Raw genomic sequence first — 22,011 nt, 5'->3', positions numbered from 1 at the left:
AGTAAATCAGAGAGAAATTTATAGCCTAAAATGCTTATTCCAGAATACTTGATATGGAATAATTTGTTATCTACAGAAAGAGAAGGGAAATTAACACCCACCCAACACCATGTGCAAAAACCAATCCAGGTATTTTTTAAAAACCAGCAATACTATACACTTTCCGAAGAAAGTATAAAACAATCTTCTAGCCAGACGTGGTGGCACACGTCCATAATCCCACTGGCTCAAGAGGCAGAGGCAGGAGAATAGCAAGTTCAAAGTCAGAGGGGTAGTATGGCTCAGTGGTTGGGTGTTCCTAGGTTCCATACCCAGGACCAAAAAAAGAAATTTAAAAAGAACATTTTTCTGATTCATTTCTTAAATAAAACATGCCAAAAGAGTCAAAGGAAAAATATTGATAAAGATAAATACATTGAAATTAAAAACTTATAGTTCATCCAAAGATATCAGAAAAAAATAAAATAAAAAGCTAACACTGGGAACCCTGGGAATAGTTATTTTATTTTGTGTTTGTGATTTGTGTTTATTATGATACAAATTTATTATTTGTATTGAAACAATAAAATGCTTCTATGAATAAAAAAATACTAAAAAATGTTTTTTAAATAAATGACACAAAAAACAGGTACAAAATATGTATCTCATAAAAACTCAGAGACAGGCAAACACCCTAATGAAAAAAGTATTTGGCTATCACTAGAGTGTGTGTAGATGTGTCTTAATAGAACATGTGCAGTGTGATTCCATGTATAATAGAAGTGATTCCAAGTGTAATAGAAGATTAAAGTTTAGAAACAGCAATAAGCAGAAAGTGCACACAGGGGTTTTGAAAGCTGTGCAGAAAAGGTAGGGAATGATTGACACAAGAGTTCCAGTTGGCAGGGGCCGGGCCAGGATGCAGTTTTTGTGTTTGTTTGGTTTTTGGTTTCTTGGTTTTTGGTACCAGGGATTGAACCTAGGGGTGCTCTACCACTGAGCCCCATCCGCAGCCCTTTTTATTTTTTACTTTGAGACAGGGTCTCACTGAGTTGCTTAGTGCCTCGCATTAACTGAGGCTGGCTTTGAACTTGTGATCCTCCTGCCTCTGCTTCCCGAGCCACTGGGATTACAGGTGTGGGCTACCCCGCCTGGCAGGGTTACTTTTTGATGATGTTTTGTTTCCTGGACTAGAAGGTATAGTCACAGTTGACTCATTTTAATTTTTTTAAACTGTCTATATACATTTCAGGCACAGGTACATTTTCACACACAGTCTTTTAGGACAGGCTTTGCCTTTACTTAAGACAGACCAAGTGTGAGAGAAGGTAAGAATGAGAATCCATTGGACATGAAAACCAGGCGTCCTTGCCTCCATTCCCCCTCTGTGGCATTTCCTTCTGTGCAAATCCACTCATGCCACTTTGTCCCTTAGTAGCTACTGTTTATATTATGATACAGTAAATTTGGGTCATTGGTTTATAGTTTCTATCCTCGACCTATAGGCAAGTCCAGAAACTAAATGATTAATTAATATTAATGAGGATGCCTCATTAATAATTATTGAACATAATATGAATATTTTAAACCTTTGCAATGGTAAAAGGAAAAGTGTAGATTTTTCAAGTTGAGAGAGAGAGAAAAAAAGAAAGGAAACTTGAGAGGAAAGAATAAAGGAATGAGTTTTCTTCCTTTGTGTCAAAGCAACAGAAAAGATGCTATCCCAAGTTGATTAATCAAGTCAATGAAGATTCAATGTATTTAAAGTTACAAATACATAATATAGATGTTAAAAGTAATAATAGAATTAGTAAAATTTTAGGGGCAGGGGTAGTGTATTAAATATCTCATGTTTTTCATTTCAGAAATTATTAGGTACTGTATAAAGTTGTTGTATCTAGAAAAAAGATGTACCTTTTCCCCAGTATTCATATTTTTTCCAACAAAAGCATGGATTACTTTTAATAGAATGATAAAGAAAAGTTGTACCTAGGCAGATCCTCCTCTGTGGTACAACTTAGCATACTGCATGTCTATTTTTCGATTCCGTTTTCAGACCTCATCTCTGGTCCACATCGTATGAACTGCTAATGGGCAACATGCTACCCCAGCAGAGCAGTCAATTTAAGTGATCAGAGGGTATGGATTACATATCACTTATCTTTAGGCTTACCAGGCAGAGTACCAGGTCTATACAACCTCAGCACATTTATTGAATTAGAAGGAGAGCTATTGTGATTTTTTTCAGTGACCTATTGGAACCATCAAGAGGTTTCATTCCTCAGACTATATCCATCTCAGTAGCAAAGGAACCTTAACCCTCTTCTGCTTTTTCTTTTATTTCCCCTAGTGCTGGGTATGGAAACCAGGACCTGTGTATGCTAAGCACATACTCTACCCCTGAGCTACACCCCCAGGCCAGCCTCTTCTACGTGAGCATGTGGTTCTATATTAAAAGACAAGTTGAAATATAGGCATCAGGGACCTGTATACATACACGTGTACATGTAGATACATTTGCATGTATCTATGGGGTCCCTCTCACCATGGCCCATCTCTCCTTCCTCTCTGCATTGTATTTCCACATGCAAATGACCACACTGCCCCCTGCCAGCCCCTTATGCCCAGCCTGTTAATGATCGATGCAGGCTCCCTTCCAGAGAGACCAACATGGTAGTATCCATCATGACAGCATTTGATATAAACAGGATGACCCCAAACAGTCCCCTTTGGGGATGCAAGGAAACATCTCCTGAGCTCCCACCTAAAAAATTCTCACACTGAGCACCTCCAGCCATCTTCAGCATCATTTCCCTTGGGTGCCTGTGTTTCTCGATGGCTAATGGCTTTACACATTGCAGATTATCTTCAAAAATTGCATCACCTAAGATTTCAAGATATTGAGTGGGGTTTTGCAACGTGTGTGTGTGTGTGTGTGTGTGTGTGTGTGTGTGTGTGTGTATAGGACAAAAAATAGTTAAAATCCCTCTTTTAATCCCAAGCTTACTTTTCCCAAAAAAAAGTTTAATTCATTATCAGCCCTAAAGTGGCTCAGAGCACTCCCACTCAGGCTGTTCCTAAATGTCCCGTTTGGCCCCGTGGTATCCTTCCTGTTTGCCAAAACCTATTTGTTTTCCCTGTTGCCACAACATAAGTGCTGCTAAGAGCAGAGATAATCAGCTGCAGCTTTGTCCCTGTGCTGAGACAAGCCCGTGACTCCTGCAGCCCCCGATCCAATGTGCAGTCCAGCCTGCGGCCCCTCCACCTGTGGGGTTATGTGGCAACAGTATGGGTCAAGGTAAAACGTGTTTCTTCAAACATCCAAGCAAGGCCTGCGTGGGTATTATTGTTTCCCTGTTTTCTGACATAAATCGTTTGGAAATGTTTACTCTCGCCTGCTGCTTTACATTCTTTATTATAATGGTGCAAGACATGACTGCTGGCAGCCAGGCCCTGGGAAACAGAACCAGTTTCTCCAGATTAAAGGGGAAGGAAGAAGGATGAATCTATGTTTTTGAGGAAAAATATCACCTTCATTTAGATTTTTCCTACCTAATATAGATGTTTCTGACTCTCTATTTTGGGGTTATGGCAGGAACAATGGTTGCTTAGGGGAAAAATGATTCTGGAAAGTACCAGACTAGGATATTTTCCAGCACAGAAGCCAGTTGACCGGGCCTTACACGTCCCCTAAAGGAGCACATCACAGCTCTGCTTGAAAGGCCAAAGACAGTATCAAAGTAGGAGTGTTCAAGCAAGCTTATTAATTTGTTGCCTTTGCTTTATGTCAAGGTGAAATACATAAGTATCCATGTGGTTTCATATGGATTAGGGTCCTGGCTAGTCTAACGGGGTATTATATGGATTAGGGCCCTGACTACTCCATGTTTATTATCATCATAGATTTGGTAGATTTATTTGGGTTTTTTTTCCCCTGGACGACTGGATTTGGACCTAGTGACTGTCCCTCATGGGTGCCCTGCACCATCTAGAGAGACACAGTGAAAATCAAATCAGAGACAGATGTATGAGCTCTATGGAATGCGTCTTCCTTTCCTCCCAACGGCTTTCTGTCCTGTAAGAAAAAGAGAAGAAAACGTGACGATTGATTCAGAGCCATTTGGGCAACCTCCCCGGGCTCCATGAGGTAATTTGAGGGGTCATTCCTAAGAGGAGGTGACCACCTGCTAAGGTCAATAGATGACACATGGAGCTTGGTACCTGCAGAGGTCTGAGGGCCTGCATGGTAGAATGAGGGATCCTAGAGGTGTCCAGGCTGACCTGAGAGAGCACAGCAAGGCCAAGTGGCCACCCACAGGCCTCTTCTGCAACTCGCAAGTCTCTGGGTTCATTCAGCCACGGGTGCTGCAGAGCCATCAGCAGCCACAGACAACTTACTCTTAGGCACAAAGGACCCTTCTTCCCACCCCAACCTCAAGGACATCCATAGAGGCTCTTTACAATGTGAAGATGCATATTTCAAACCACCCCTTGGGCCAGGATTGGGAATTACATTAGGCCTGTTGCATCTGACTTTAAAACTACCAAGAGTGAACTAGTCCCAGGCTCCCCTAACTAAAATCCGTCAAGTCCCCGATGGCCACGTCCCTCAGAAACCTTTCTTTCTCCATCCTCTCAGATGGGCAGGAAGGATTTCTGGTTTACATCTTATCTGGCTCTATCTTGTGAGCCCCACAACCTGCTGCCAGGAGTGTAATCCTCCGTGGGGTATAATTCTTGGGGGTCTCGTGACTGCAACCTCAGTGTTCTGTGAAGTTCTCTCATCCAGGTCCTGTTTCAGCCAGACCCCATTTGGCTTATGTTAGCAGGAGGGATCAAAGTTCAAAGTGCCTTGGATGTCGAATGCTAATGGGTTTATTTTCTTTAAATTTTCTGTAAAATGAAGTGGAAAGAAACCGATTCCATCTGTAAGATATTCATCTCTTGGCAAGGTCTCCAGCCTGCGCCTCTGGTTGTTTGCAAATAGCTCCTTAGTACCTACCCACAGATTGGTGCCTGGGCAATTGCATTGCAAAGACGAAATTATTTTGCGGATCCAGCTCTAAGACAATAAAAAATGTTTTAAAGGCCTCCTGCTGCACATTTTGAAAGATTGTTAATAGGACCATAGAAATATTTAGTCTCTCTTAAATCTTAAGACTGCACGACTCACATGTCGGTTTTTTTTTCCCCCTACTTCCTTTTTAAGAGAAAGGTGATGCTGAGCCAGAGAGTCCAGACAATGGCACTTCGAATACATCGTAAGTCTCTTTTTTATTTCTGTCCTAGATGACTGTCCTTTAATTTGCCTTATAAATGGAACAGTGCTTGTACCTTGTAAGAGGGTGACCAGAACGAAGGGGTGGTTCTCTTTTCTCATGATAATGTCTCTTTAAATGCTTTTGGGTACAGATGCATTTTGAGTTCTTAATACTTTAGCATCATAAGAGGAAACTTGAAAACGCAAATGCTCCTCTTTATGAAGCAGAAATCTGAGGAGATCGAGGCTGTGCACAGGGAGAAGGGAGATGAGCCCTTTAGAATTTGGTGAGAAGACTTGAAGAAGCTCTCACACGTACTGGGGGACTTTCTGCCCCACACACCCGTGAAGATTTCATGTCATTTTAAAAGCCTGCCATCTGCAATCTCACCTCTGGATCATGAGGAGTGGGGAGGATTACAATTATAGTTCTCTCTGGAATTGCAAAAGTTTGCTATGTTCTTAAGTTAACAGAGCAGTTTTTAAAATATAAGAAAGGGCACTTCTAAAACATGTGTTCCTCTATTTTATCTTTTTACTATCAGTATTCATGGAACCCAAATATGTTTTTGATGATTCATTGGATGCCAAGTTGATACACCAACATTTAAATAAAATAACTCACAAGCTAACAAATGAATTTGTTTTAGCTCCGCAGGAATTGGCAACAGGTTTGCTTCTAATGAGTCTTCATTTTTATCACTTTTGAGGAATGAAGTGCGTCTTGTTATTATAAGGCAGGCTCTGTGAATGAATCTGTGGATCGGGGCTCTTATTGCTAAGCTTTTAAAGTGCTATTCATTAGCAGTCACAGTTGGTGGTATCTCATGGAGTGTCTTGCCTTGACCAATACCTGTTTCTTTGCTTTGCACAGGGTGGCTATATATTTCATAATGGATACAATTTCATGTTTGTTATTTTCCTAAAATTTACAAACCATTCCATTGTTGTGGTTTCTGATGCGCTCATGAATGTAACTGGCCTTAAATGGTTAAAATAATGCTAATTTTTAATTTTTTTCTGCTGCCGCCAAAAAAAGTGGGGGGGTAGGGAATGGGGGAAAGGGTTTTAATGCCATCTGGAGGCATTCTAGAGAACTGAAAAGAGAGGAATTACTGAAAAACTTAGTTTTTTGAGTAACATTTAGACAGGATAAGAATATACAATTAGAATGTAAGCTATTTGGGAGTGAGTTACATTTTTATAAATTGTTTAATAAGAGCATTAGTTATTACAGAAACAGCAATTTTCCTAATTCTCAGCAACAGAATTATCTTACAGACAAAGGAACAGAAAAAATATGTTGGAAAGCTGCTAGAGAACTACATTTAATTTTACGTGGTTTAAAGCCACCTTCGGTAGACACCAATTTTGTTAATGTAGTTTGGTGGGTCGTTAAAGTTCTCCTTCCCTTGTGTGTTTCTGAAGTGTTCATTCCCTAAAAGAATTTCTCTCCATTGCTCCAAACTTTATTTCTTCTAACATGTATAAAAGTAAGTAAGTTGTCCGAGGAATCACTGTTAAATTTTCTGGAGATGTAAAGATGGTGGAAGCCTGGAACAACACCTCACGTGCCCCCCTCTGAGCCAAGTGGCTCCATGGTCACCAGCCTCTCCTCCTGAACAAGAAATGACAGAAATGAAGTCTGGGGTGGCAGGGATATCTCTTAGAAGTGGGGAATTCTGAACTTGGGATCTGTCAGAACCCTCTCACGGGGGTTCTGTTCTTAGGCAGGAAGAGCGGCTGTTCTGAATGTGTAGGACTCAGGATGCCTGACTTGCATGTGACAGGGATATTCTCACACACTGCACCCCACCTGAGCTTTTGAGGATCGGAAGAGTTATTCAACTTCAAGGATAAATTAGGACATACACCTTCTGATTTTTACCCATTTACCATCCTGAGGGATACAGGGGTCTTAAGAGACAAAACTAAGCCAAGAATCAGAATCAAGAACAATTACTGAGTCAGTCACAATGGCATGCACCTGTAATCCCAGTGGCTCAGGAAGCTGAGGCAGGAGGATCTTGAGTTAAAGCCGGCCTCAGCAAAAAAAGAAAAGAAAAAAAGAGGCACGAAGCAGCTCAGTGAGACCCTGTCTCTATTTTTTATTTTACTTTTATGTGGTGCTGAGGATTGAACCCAGTGCCTCACACATGCGAGGCAAGCACTCTGCCACTGAGCTATAGCCCCAGCCCAAGAGACCCTGTCTCTAAAAAAAATACAAAATAGGACTGGGGATGCGGCTCAGTGGTGAGTGCCCCTGAGTTCAATCCCCAGTACCCACTCCTCCTCCCCCGCCAAAAAAAGAACAAATACTGAGATGAGATCATGTGTTAGGTAGTAAATGTAAGTGAACTCCTTTGCTAGAGCTACCATAACAAAATACACCAATCCAGGTGGCTACGTGACAGTTTGTTTTGTCATGGTTCTGGTGTTGGTTCCTTCAGAGAGCTGTAAAGGAAGAATGTGCTTCTGCCCTTGGTCCTTGGCTTAAACACATCATCTTCTCTCTGGGCATGTCTGTCTCTGTGTCCCTCTTCATGAGAACACAGTGATATGGGATCAGGCCCCATCCTAATGATCTCATTTTAACCTAACTACCTCTATGAGGCCCTAATCCCAAATAAGATCACACTTTAAGGTCCTAGAGGTTAGGACTTCAAATATATGAATGGGGGAGGGATGACAGGGAGTGGGGATGATTCTTCCCATATCCTTAAAGGTCAGAGCAATCAGAGGCTGCAGCCAGGTAAACAGAACAAGGAGTGTGTAGATCTCAGAAGATGGATCAGGGAAAGAGAGCCTGAGCAACAGAGCATCAATTAAGTGGGCTGAAAGGGAGAAACAGAGCAAAGGAAATTGGACATAACAAACACAGGCACTAGGATAGGCACCTGACTCAAACTGTGTGGGCAAATTATACTCCAGGACCCCTCATAGACATGGTTACAGAAATTCGTAGCACATCTATCCCCACAATTTACAAAAAGGATATGATTCATGATGACTAAGTAGGCTTTATTACTAGAGTGCATGGTTGGTTTATTATTAGAAAGTCAATCAGTGTAATATGCTGTACTAATAGAATAAAGGAGAAGAAATCTAAATAGATACCAAAAAAATCATTTGACAAAAGGTAGCACCCACAAATGAATGTAAAAGAAAAATTTTAAAATTTTCAGCAAATTAAGACTAGAAGGGATGGATATCTATTAAAGAAGAAAAGAAAAACCTACTGCTTTTATCATAGTCAGAGGTAAAACTTGGAGTTTTAAGGTCAAGAATTTATCGGTATTGACTCCTCTTGCTATCTCTATTCAACATTTTACTTGAGATCATAGTCAGTGCCATAAGACAAGAAAAGGAAATAATATACACAAATATTGAGAGAGTTGATTGCTAGAGAAAGTCCTAAGGCTCTAATAAAGAGAATCAATAATTTATCAAGGTGAATATCCAGAAATCTATTGCGTGCCAATTTATTAGGAATAAGCAATTGGAAAATGAAATTTAAAAAGTAACTCCATTTACCATGACATAAAAATATAAAATGCTTAATAAATTTAGCAAAAGACATACAAGACTTAAAAACTATAGAAACTACAACACATTGATGAGAGCAATTTAAGACCTAACCAGATGGAGAGAAGTTCAGAAACTGGAAAACTTGACAATATTGGTATCTCAGTTGCTCTTTTACTGATCTGTGGATTCAGCACAATCTCCATCAAAAGGCCAATAGGACATTTTTGTAGAAAATAGTTTTACAGGTTGATTCTAAAATTTTTATAGAAAAGCAAAGGACTTAGGTAGCCAAACAATCTGGAAGAAGAACAAGATGGCAACCTTCCAGTCCCTGATTTTAAGATTTATTATAAAACTGAAGTAATTTAAGATATAAGGGCAGACAAATCGATGGAATGAAACAATCTAGGAACAGACCACACACATATGGTCAATTGATTTTTCCACAAGACACAGAAGAAGTTGAATGCAGAAAGCCAAGTCTTTCAACCAAAGTTGCAGGAACAGCTACTGGTGGGAAAGGGAATTTCATGTGCCCACAGCTGAGAAGGATGAGAGACCTCAGTATAGAAGGTACAGCCATGAAGCACCTGCCAAAAACACAGGATGGTCTCTTCACAGCCTGGATGGGACAAAAATCTCTTATGGGGGGTCACAAACATGTATACAGGAAGATCTTAATTGGATCTCATCAAAACAAAAAGCATCTGCTCATAGAAATGAAAGGCCAGCTATAAGCTGAGAGAAAGTATTTGCAATACATATGTCAGACAAGTAATCTGTATATATTTAAGGAACTCTGACAACAACAAAATGATAAGGAAACAAGTATCTTTTTTTACTTTTTTAGGAAATGAGTGTTTTAAATGGGCAAAAGCTTTGAAGTATATAGAAAGGATAGAAATATTCACAGACAGCTTTTCGACCTGATAATGTAATAATAATGAATCTGCATTGAACACTTACCTTGCCAAGGTGCAAATCTTAACACTTGACACGTCTCGTCCCTGCTAACTCTGACAACAACCCAGTAATACTCCCCATTCTACAGGCAAAGGGGATAACTCATATACCTGAGTTTATGTGGCTTCAAGTGCCAAAGCAGGATTTGAACCCAAGATCCAGACCCTGGAAGCTGAGCTCTTCACCATGGCTCCATGTGGCTGATTCTGCAAACCCTATTGTCTCTGGAGACAATAGCCATCCCAGGAAGAGCAAGTCATTGCCATAGGCCCATAGCCTACTAGATTGTCACTGTTATAGAAAAATTCTAAAAATAATGACCAAATGAAGATTTCCAACGTTCTGGGAAGACCACAGTTTGGCAGGACCGCTGTGTCTGCTTCATCCCGATTTGCCCACCACTGAAGGATCTTCTGTCAAGTCAAAGACCAAAAGTACAGGCTTGTGGACAAATCCCAAGAGTAAGTGTCCTTCTTTATGCAGTAGATGGCCCTCAACCAATAAAGTTAACTGTAGCCTGAAAAAATACACGAAGATTTAAAATGACCTTCGTAAATTAGAGAAATTGGATTAAACACAAAGCCTTAAACTACTCAGGGGGGTGCTGGGATTGTGGCTCAGCGGTAGAGTGCTCACCTAGCATGGGTGGGAGGGACCCAGGTTCGATCCTCATCACCATCTACACCTAAAAAAATAAATATTAAAAAAAAAACTACTCAGAGAAAAAAAATACATATGAGGCAGAAGGAAAATGGCCCATCCAAGTGTGGACCTTGTGCAGTAAAAGAATTGGGAATTATTATCAGCTCAGACTGAATTACAGTGACCCATGAAATGGTCCTTCTTCAAAAGTTAATATGTGGAAAGTGCCCATTACCAAGTACGCTCTCCATAAGTTATTGTTACTGCTATTATAATAGTATTTATGACTTATGAAAACTGGAAAATTAGAATTTTAATCTGTTCTTTTTTTAAAAAAAAAGGCGGGGGATGAGTTTTTAGAATGAGTTAAAGGTGGTAAAAACAGAAATGATGAGAACATGTTTAAAGGTCTTCTCGTAAAGCTGGGACTGCGGAGAAGAAGGGTTGAGTTGAGTCTACTCTCCAAAGATGTCAATCAGAACTAGCTGTCTTCCAGGGTGTCAGAGGACGGGGCCGTGACAAGAAGAACACACCTGACCCCTCCCCAGAGAGAATAATGTATGGAAGACTTGAAGTCACTGATAGGGGGAGCACAGTGGGACTGGACAATGCCCAAGAATTCAGACCTTGTAGGTAACCTGGGACTCTCTGAGTCCGGTATAAAGAGGATATGGTCAACGCGTTCATATCAAGGAAAAATGCCCGCTTGAAATTTCTGCACTCGTTGAAACACTCTCTTAGACCATGTTAAATATGGAAGGAAAAAAATCCAGAGAAACAGTTGTGTGCTCAACATATGAAGACATGTATCATTCGTGCATGTACATTTAAATAAGGTTCTACAAACTGATCAGATAATAGGGCCTAGAAGTTGAGAGATCAAAGTCTATTGGGAAATTGTTACCCAAACATCTTTTTTTTTTTTTTCCTGAGAAACATGAAACCTTCTTGATATTTATTTTGGCGATGGAGATCTGGGTCTAACATGATGAATTGTGGCTGATCTTTTAGTGTATGAGGTGTCCGTCCTCAGAGGCCTCTTTCTGTGTCCGTTAAGTGATTTGCCAGGACCCTGTTGGCTAAGAAAATGAGAAACCCAGCACACAGCCTCTGCCCTGGGAAAGGCAGCCAGATCCTGTTTCTCTGCTCGTAGACATCAAGCATGAAAAATGAAATAGGAAAGGTCCCCCGGGCTCGTGAGGCCACTCATCACGCCCATGCACAGATGGGACCAAGCCTGCAATGGGGCACGGCTCACCCAGGGGACAAGAAGGGCCACCATGCACAAAGCCAGGGGCGGCTTGGGGCCCAGCACACTGCTGAGGGAGAAGCCACAGTGGAGAGGGGTTAGGCGTCGCTGTCGTATTGGTAGTGCCCTGAGATTTAGACACAAGAAGATTATGCCATCCCAGAACAAGCCTGTCAGCCTGTGCTCTTGCACCAGCCAGCATGCCTGTGGCCCCAGGGTCATAAAGGAATCTCCAGCAAAATTAGGGAGTCCATCCCTCTGTCCCTTGTGGGGTTTCCCAGAGTTTCACTCTTTCTTCTTCTCTGGGGACCCAGTCAAATGAGCCTCCCTTCAGGATGTCATCTAGCTCAGGGTTCCTCCAACTATTTGGGGGTAATTTAATTTTTTAATTTTAATTGTGGAAAAATGCATGTAAGATGCATCCTTCTAACCATTTTTCGGTGACATTAAGTACATTCGTGTGTTTTGGCTACCATCAACATAGTCTTTCCCCAGAACTCTTTTTCATCTTTCCAAACTGAAGCTCTCCACTAGGCGCCGTGGCACACACCTGTAATCCCAGCGGCTCAGGAGGCTGAGGCAGGAGGATGGAGAGGTCAAAGCCAGCCTCAGCAAAAGCAAGGTTCTAAGCAACTCAGTGAGACCCTGTCACTAAATAAAATACAAAAATAGGGCTGAGGATGTGGCTTAGTAGTGGAGTGCCCCTAAGTTCAATCCCCGGTACCAAAAAAAAAAAAAAGTTTAACGCACTTCGCCCTGCCCTTGGCGACCAGGGTTGAGTTACCCTGTACAGAATCATGGTTCGTATTACTGTATTTACTAACTGCCGTGGGTAATCAGTTGACTGACATTTACAGACTGGTTCCACTTTTTGCAATATAGTATTATCTTTCCTAAATCGAATCTGTTTGACCACACTAGGCATTTTGTGCCAGTAGACTTTTAAAGTGTTTCTCCTTTTTCTCTGACTTATTTCACTTAACCCAATATCAAGGTTATTCATGTTGCACCCTGGGTAAGAATTTCCTCCCTTTTTTAAGGGTGAATAATATTTTTTTGTATGGATATAAGACAGACCCTGACTTACTCTGGTTCAGCTCGTGATTTTTTTTTTTTTAGACTTTGCGAAGGTATTCAGTTGAGACCATACTTGGAATTTTGAATGTGGATCTATCCCCTGGCTGACAGCATGCAGTCTGTTCCTCTCCTGATGCTGGGCGGCCCCAGGGAGCATGGTCACAAGGGGGACAAGCAATGCTCTACTGCGTGTGGTATGATAGCTTAGGGGGATGAGTGCATTTTCAACTCCTCCAACTGAGGATGAGTTGATCAGGCTCTAACCTCTCGGTAAGTCAGGAAGCTTTGCACACACCACATCGGGTTCATATACTCCCACTCCCACCTCATGCCTGCTGTGAATGATGCTGCTGTGAACACGGGTGTGCAAATATCTCTGCATCCCTGCTTTTGATTCTGCTGGGTGTGAACCTGTCTTAAGCATTTTTAATATGAACTAGAGTCACAGGTGCATTCTGCATTATGCCCCATGAGAGTGCCTGTGCTGAAACTAGCGCCACACACGCCACCCACCATCACTCCAGCACTTTCTCAGTTCACCTCTGTGAACCACACTTTGGTCAGCCACCATGCAAAGCACCACAGATTTTACTACCGAGATGCTCTGAGCAGAAGGAGGAGGAAGCCATGTATTGGACCCTGCCATGTTTCCGGCCCTATTTGTCAATGACCTCTAAGTACTCCCAGTACCGTTGAAAGCAGAGTTTCTCTCACCTCACATACAGATGAGGAAACCAAGACTTAAAGAGTTTCTCCAAAGATTAGAAGTCACCGTGTCGGTCCCCACTCAGGGCCTCCCTCTGGCCCCACTGCATGGCTCCCTGGGGTGCTCCCCTTGCAGAACCCAGGAACTTGTTAGTACACCTAGGAAGGCACTAACTGACCACTCAAAAAATTTGAGAGCCCATTCACAGGCTCAAGAAGTAGCTATTGGAGGTCTGTGTCCTAGGATAAGGAAATTTTTCAGTGACCCCAAATGAGGCCACATATGTAGCTGAGTGTCACATTTGTGATTGAGGTAGACACCATCTCCAGAAGGAAGTCTAGTCCCTTGGCAGTGAACTCTTTCAGTCCGCAGAGACATTAACTAATAAACCTTAGCTTCTCTGTATTCACTGTGGCTTTTGCTAACATTTTCCTGAAGTGTCACTCAAGCCGAGGAAGAGCATGGTTCCCATCACCGTATTTAGTGACTGCAGTGGGTAATCAGTAAATGTAGCCTGACATTTACAGGCTGGTTCTGCTTCCTTGGATTATAGTATTATCTTTCCTAAAGCTTCTTTCTGCTCTTTTGTTGAAGCCTCTTCCATCATTTAGAATATAGCACTGATTCAACCCAAAAGTATTGGCATGAAGAAATGAGCAGCTGCTGAAGAATGCAAGGATGGTTAGACGACATTTGCTATGCATTTTGTGCACCTTCTTGCAAAAACATCATCAGCCAGATCTCTTCTTTCTCTTCTAATTAAGATACAGGTCTCCAAAATGTGGAGCTTGTCTATTTGCAAACTTATCCCCCCACCATGCCCCAGTTCATAGGTTCTCTTTGCACCCCGTGCCTCTGATGCTGGTCCCCTCTCAGGCAGCCTGGTACCGTAAGGATATTCCCATGACACAATATCTATTTGTACCCGGCACTCAGCGGGACTCGTTGTTTTACTTAATTCTGACACCAAACTGGTGAGGCATATTATTTCATTATTGCATATTGTATTACAGAAGAGGAAAATGGGATCTCAAAGAAGTAAATTGGCTCACGGAGGTTTCAAACTTGGCAGAGCCTCGAATCCGGCTGGTTGCCCAGCTCCAGAGCTGCCTGGAGGCGCTGCCTGAGGTCTGTGCCCCAGAGGACACGTGGAGTGGTAGAGGATTTAAGGAAGAAATCCCATTTTTGAACAAAGGGCTAATATTTTCCTAACAGCCCTCCGTGTCTGCCTCCTTCCCTATTAACAAGAGCTGTATCCCACAGAGCCTGTGCGGGCAGGGGGACCGCCTTCCACGCACTCTCGCTCATGCTGCTTCTGCACAGTGACGGGGTCTTGGCAATTGCCCGGGCTGGAGGCTGGAATCCATCCCACAATGCACATAGCTGGCAGGAGTGACCTGACAGCCTTTCCACCTCTGCCCACCTGCTCACCTCCCAGGACCCTCAGTGTCAGCAGTTTAGTAAGCTGCGTTCCCGAGATCTACCAGGGCATGCAAGGTCCATGAGCCCCGGCCCTAAGGTCCTGCAACAGAGAAGTCCACCGCCAGCTCTTCAGCTTCTTCAACAACTGAAGCATCCAGAGGGACGGAAAATGCCGGGATGAGGGCAGATGACCACACCTCCACACACACGCACTCTCCTCTCCATGTCCAATAGGCCATTCCTGCTTTTAAAAATGAGGATTCTGGGGAATTTCAGGCACTTAGTTAGAACAGGACAGGTGTTAGTCTATCATGATCAACGGGAAAGAAAATACTAGCTACTCTCTGGATGCCATGGGTGGACCAAACACCTGTGAACAGGTAGGACAGAATACTGGACAGTAGACTAATGATATAACAATGACTCGAGGACGAGAAACATAGGACCACCCTGTAGATGGTCAACTCTGAATTTTCACAGCATTTCAAGAGATTGGACGACACTAGAGTCTCCCACTTAATAGATAAAGAAATGGAGGCCGACCGAGCTCACACACACAGGTAGTATATGGCCCAGCCAGGATGTTACCACAGAGAGCCTGACTTGACAGTACCCTTTCTTGACACTACCTCAGACTACACACAGCTGAACTATGTTAACAATTAATTAACAAGAGAAGTTTGAAATGGCGAGATGGCAGGGGCTTTGGGTCATGTGTGGTTTGTCCCCCAAGGTTCATGTGTTGAGAGTTTGGCCCCCAGTGGTGGATATGGGAGCTGAGGGGACCTTTAAGAGGTGGAGCCTAATGGGAGATCCTTAGGTCCTTGGGGGCGTGTCATTTGGAGGAAATGGTATTCTCCTAGAGTTAGTTCTCCAGAGAGTAAATCCTTATAAAAGCCTGAACCTGACCCTTGACTCGTTGTGTAGAGTTCAGTTTTGTGACATGGTCTCTCACTCCCATGTGCTCCTGCCATTGTACTAACTGTCCTGAGATCTTCGCCAGAGCTGAGCTGATGCTGGCACCATGCCCTTGAACCTCCCTCCTGGACTTTGAGCCAAATAAACTTCTATATAAGGTTACCCAGCCTCATATATTTCATCATAGTAACAGAAAACGACTAGAACAGCAGGAAATCCTGAAATGTGGAGCTATTTCATTTGAAATTTTAACATAAGAGTTTCATGTTTGAGTCAGAGAAAGAGTATTATTCATTGCTTTTGGAGTTTCAATGTGTGAATAAGCAGAGTGAAACATGAAAAATAGCCAATAGTTAGATAGAATTATTAACCATATAGTTTCACTTCTTAGAACAATATGACGCTAATTTCACACAACCCCAGAAGTTGTATGCTCTAAAAACAAAGAGAAGATTTTTTGGACATGAGTAAATGCATAAAATATTTTTTTAATGTATCGTCCATTTGACCACCAGAAAAAAAATCTTTTCTCCCACAAGCCCATTGTAAAAATTGAGACCTTTTCTGATGTGCATTTTATTTTTCTTCTTGACTATTTGGGCTACATCATGTGACCCTCACTCCCAAATTTTACTGGGCATTTACTGTGTTTTGTACACTATTCTGAGCACTTTACTCATATTTTTACAGTTCTTGGGAGTAATTATCTTCATTTTCAGATAAAAAAAATATATACACAGAGAGGTATCTGGGGATATAGCTCAGTTGATAGAGTGCTTGCCTCACATGCACAAGGCCCTGGGTTCAATCCCCAGCACCACACACACATTAAAAAAAAAGAAAGAAAGAAAAGTAAGAAAGAAATATATACAAAGAGAGATTAAGAAACTTGACCAGGATCACACAGCTAGTTTATGACAGAGCTAGGATTTGATCCGAGTTTGACTTTTTGGCCCATGCTTTTAATCACATGTATATAGATCCTCTTTTTTGTCTATTAAATTTCAAAATATTTCCAAGAAACTGAATAATAATGTATCTCTAAATAAATAAAACAGTATTTCCACATTATGTGTCACCTCAGGGTTTACATAGATGTTGAGAAACGCACTTGAAGTAGTAATTGATATAATCAATATCTGTATCTTCCCTTGAAATGTGTGAAGCATATCAGTATTTTTATCTTCTCTTTGAACATGTCCAAGAAGAGATCACTTTATTACATTCTGAAGTACATTTGAATCCTGTTGGATTTTGTTTCCTAATAATCACCAACACTAATGGTGCTAAATTGCCTCCGAGTGAGAACAGAGAGAGCAAAAGGTCTCTTTAAAAATACTAAATTTTATGTTCAAATTTTGAAGAAAAATAACCAATCCCAACTTAAGTACTTGCAAAGGTTGGTTTCTGCAGGAAGGTCCCATGTTGCCCAGGGAGAGATTTTGCAAGCTGTGGTCTGGGGTGATGCTGATGTGACCTGAGACCCTAGGTGGACTCCTTCAACACAAGGATGTGGACTGTTCTGGAAGCTTAGGATGCTGGATGGGTCATAAGTAAGCTCTTAAAGGGGTCGCCCGTAGAGAGAAGCAGAAAAGATTCAGAAGGATGGGAATGGAAATTTCTCTTCTTCCAGCAGTTGTAAATGGATGCCTTTGTTGTTTATTTAATTCCTTCTCTTCATCCTCCAAACCAGGGTTGCCAGATAAAACATAAGACGCCCAGTTCACTTCAAATTTCACATAAACAGGGAGTAACTTTTTTTTTTTAGTGTGAGTGTGTCCTCTGCAATATTTTGGACATACTTTGACTAAAAAAAATTATTTGCTGTTTACCTGAAAGTCAGCTTTGTATGGGCTTCCTGTTATTTTCATTCACTAATTCTAATAACCTTACGGTACACCACGAAGACCGTGGGTCCAAGTGGACTTCGGAGTGTTCACCAAGAAAAGAACAGAAGGCAGGCAGAGAAGGGAGGGAAGGAAAGGGAGAGGAGAGAAAGGAACAGGAGGAGAAAGAAGTAGGAATGGATTCTGGCCAGCGGCCAAGTCAAATAACTCAATTTGCAAGAAAGAAATCCTAAAACTGAGGTCATAGGAGGGAAATGTCTATTTCACAGACTCTTTTAGCCTGAATATTGGCCCAAAAAAGAAAAAGGAGGACATCCCGTTCACATCTGAACACCCCAGCTCATCCAGGAATGGAAAGATTTGGAATGTGAAGATTCTTAGCTTTGGAACTTCTTTGGAATACCATGATTGTTTATTAATGGCAAGAAGGACTTTTTCTCTTTTTTCAGTGAGATGTTTTGGTAATTGGATAGCAAAGAAAGCCACCTAACTTCAGTTTGTTACCAAGACGCCTTTGAAACTTGGTGGATAAACTTTTGTTTGTCCTGTGCTGAAATTAAAAAAAAAAAAAAGATATCAGATACCTGATATGGAGAAGAATTTTATCCCTGTTTCAAAATCACCCAGTTCAGCCTTGAAGCAAGAAGATGGCTTTTTTTCTTCTCCTTTCCACAAGTTTAAAAATATTAACTGACAGCTTAGCTTCAAGCCTGGTTTTTTTTTTTTTTTTCCTTTAATCTCCAACCAGACAAATTACTCTAAGCAAGAAGCCTCCTTACCTTCATCCTGGACACGTCACAGATGTGACACTATTCGGTGGGAGATGGCTTTTTAACTGTGGATGGGGAAAAATTACCTTTGGAATTTTTAGGATGTTATTGCAAGCAAGGTTACTCATTTTTGACTTGCTAAGCCACGACTGGATCAAGCCTTCGACAGGGTAAGAATGTTTTCACTTTATGGTTTCATCTGTAGGTATTTCAAGAGCAGGATCACCACCCTGGGGGAGCAGGCCCCTGAGCCCCTGCTGTCTGAGGAGTATGTTAATGTGAGTGTCCTATAAAAAGGGTCAGGTTCTGTCTGTGCCTTGAACTAAAGAGTCTGCCCCAGGACAGAACTGGGGTGGCTGGAGCAGGAATAGGATCACATCTTCATTTTTTGGACCAAGGAAACGTTAGTATTTTTAAGAGGCTTTTAAAGAGCGTCAGCTGTGCGAACAGCTTCTCTAACAAGGGGACAGCTGAGTAGGAGCCTGGCATTTCTGCAATTGTTTGGCATCATTGCTGTTGCTTAAAAAAAAAAAAAAAAAGGAAAGAAAGAAAAAGAAAAAGTGGTGGTGCAGGAGTTTTCTGAGCAAACGTATGCATGACAAATTTGCCTGGTGGTTTTGTTTTTGTTTTTGTTTTCCAATTCGTGAAATATGAACCAACATTGCTGTGTCTTCTGTTTTCTGCTGTCTTTTCTCTATTCTTCATCTCGGTGGCTTTAGATAAGGCACCTTGCCTGTTTAGCTCAGATCAAGAATAATGGTGTGCTACATGCTTGCCCTTAAAGAGAATTCCAGAAGTTCCACAGTCAGTCTCTTCCCAGAGAGCCAGAGACGGCATCTCCAAAGCTGGGCTGCCTGGGGAAACCCACCGGTGAGCCCCAGGGGACCAGGTCAGCCCACGGGGCAGCCAGCACAGAGACAAGCGCCGTTTTGATAGGAGAAAGGTCCAGAGGAAATTGTCAGGTGATTTGAATAACAGGACCAATGGATACGCGTACCCAGGAGCTTTTTAAAATACTGATAAATCAGAATTAAACAGACTGGACATGGTAATGCACACCTGTACTCCCAGCAATTTTGGAGGCTGAAATGGGAGCCCAGGAGTTTGAACTCAGCCTGGGCAACCCACAGAGACCCTGTCAAAAAAAAAAGATTTGATCAAATTACCATCTGCCCCTGTGATTCTAATTCACATTCATGATCCAAAAAGTAATAACTCAGGAGGCCTCAAACCTGATTAAACTATCCGAATCATGGAAGAGAGTTTAAAATGCAGATTCTTGGGCCTCTAGAGTCTCATTCACTGTGTCTGGGTTTGGGCCTGGGAATATGTAGTTTTGAAAACTTTTTCCAATTGATTTCACACTCAGTCAGATTTAGAGACCACCATTGCCTTGACTGAATCACATTAATTTCAGCAAAAGGGAGATATATATACATATCCTTTGTGCTGAAATTAATGTGATATATATCACAGTATATGTATATTTATATATATGGATATTCTTATATTTTTAGGAATATGTGTGTGTATATGTATGTATGTATATATTTATTTATTTATTTCCTAGCTTGATCCAAGCCTGTTTCTCTCTCATCTCAAAGGAAGAAATGCCCACTTCTGTTCACCTCTGATGTTCTTGACCTCATCCCTTCCCTGCTCCCTTCCAGACCCCTCTCTTATTGTATCTTGGTTGCTCTTCCTACCTGGGTTTATAACATACTCACATTTTCCCAGACAAAATTAAAACAACCACATTCATCAACCACTATATACTGGTGGTCAGCTTTTCATTACTACAACAAATTACCAGAGGCAGGTTAACTTTGTAAAGAAAAGAAGCTTTTTTAGCTTACATGTCTGAAGGTTCCAGGGCATGGTGCTGGCATCAGTTCTCCTCTGGTGAGGACCTCACGGTGAATCATAGTGTAGGAGCACGTGGGGGGAAGGAAGAGATCTCATGGGGAGGTGTGAAGTAGAGAAATTCAAGGGTCAACGTCAGGTTTTTGGAACAATTCACTCCCTGTGGGACTCACTCTTGGAGACTAGCATTAGGCCCCATCTCTTAGAAATGTTATGACTTCCCAATAGTGTCACTCTGGGGACCAAGCCTTCAAAACACAAACTTTTGGGGGAACAAGCAATATCCAAATCATACCACACAGCAAATATAGAAGTCAGCCTCTCTTCACCTGCAAGGAATGTATTCCAAATCCCCAATTCCAAATACATTCCACACTTTATATATTATGTTTTTTCCTGTAGATGCGTATCTGTGACAAAGTTTAAATTATAAATCAGCCACAGTAAGAGATCAATAATCATAACTAATAATTTAAAAATTATTAAAATATACCATAATTAAAGTTATGAGAATGTGGTCAGCCCCTCCCCTCCCTCTCAAGATATTTCATTGTACTGGACTCAGTCAATCTGATAACCAGAATGGCTCCTAAGTGACTAACAGGCAGGTAGCTTATACAGCATGGATACACTAGAACAAAGGATAACTCCTGTCCCGTGTGAGATGAAGCAGGATGGCGTGTGTGTGTGTGTGTGTGTGTGTGTTTGTGTGTGTGTAGAGAGAGAGCGCGCAAAAATGGTACACAATTTAAAACTTTGAATTGTTCATACCTGAAACTTTGTCTCTAATATTTCCAAGACCTTGATTGACCATGAATAATTGAAAATGCAGAAAACAAAACATGAGTAAGAATTCTCCTCTTTCTCTCTTCCAGTCTTTAATCTTTCACTAGCCCTTCTTCCTCACCTACTGTGCACAGAGCTGGTCTAGTGTCTGTGCTTGGCGGGTCTCCATGGCTTATTTTTCAATGAGCCAAGCTGTTGGTCCTTCCCAGTCCTTAACTTCCTTGATTTTTTCGCAGCATGGAACCCTCTTGGAACCTTGATGATACCCTCTGCAGATCATCTATTTCTTGGCTGCTCTCCTACTATGTTCTCTTGGCATTCGCACCAGGGTTCAAATCTTTGGCCCATTTTTTTTTTTCTTGTTCTCTTCATTCCCTCATGGTGCTTGCATCCATGTCTTTAGTTTGAACTCTCATCTCTGTCCCAACATTTCTCAAATCAAGATCTCTAACTCTGATGTCTTCCTGGACCTCCCAACCAGTCTTTCCAGCTATCCCCTGGGACCTCACCCATATAAGGACTCAGGGTCACCTTCCCTCCACTGCTTCCACCCACCCCAGCCCCAGCTCTTCTTATGCTAATGATGCCTCCCCAAACCCAAACCCTGCACTCCTTCCCCTTCTTTGGCTCCCACACTCCAGCACTACCAGTTCCTATTTTCATAGCCTCTCCTACAAAATTCTATCCCTCTAAGTTTCCTTGACCACTGCGCAACCCAGGTCATCCTGTGCCCTCCATGGAAGCCTGATTTCCCTGCAGGTTTCTTCCCTTCCATCTATCTAATGCTGCCAGGTTAATTTCTCTAAAGGACAGTTCTGATCCTACTACTTCTGTGCTCTAAAACATTTCATACTTTGTATCACAAAAAATGATGTTCATATTCCCAGCCTGGCCTTTAGGATTTTTTTGTGATATCTACCCCCATTTCTTTGCTTATTTTTCTTCTTTGCAGTGCTAGGGGTGGAACCCAGGGCCTCATGCATGATAGGCAAATGCTCTAC

General features: G+C 41.8%; 1 protein-coding gene across 1 annotated transcript in view; it reads left to right on the top strand.

Annotated features, from left to right (window-relative positions):
* The window catches only part of AFF3 (ALF transcription elongation factor 3), a 502,728-nt gene that overhangs the window by 335,390 nt on the left and 145,327 nt on the right, over positions 1 to 22,011 (top strand). The window contains exon 10 of the mRNA XM_081264786.1: positions 5,189 to 5,240. Within this exon, the coding sequence (XP_081120912.1) occupies positions 5,189 to 5,240 (52 nt within the window). The remainder of the gene's footprint in view (positions 1 to 5,188; positions 5,241 to 22,011) is intronic.

This window comes from Spermophilus citellus (assembly GCF_964194105.1).
Source record: "Spermophilus citellus genome assembly, chromosome: 13".
NCBI lineage: Eukaryota > Metazoa > Chordata > Mammalia > Rodentia > Sciuridae > Spermophilus > Spermophilus citellus.
The sequence above is the reverse complement of the archived record's forward strand: the minus strand, read 5'-3'. Positions and strand labels throughout refer to the sequence as shown.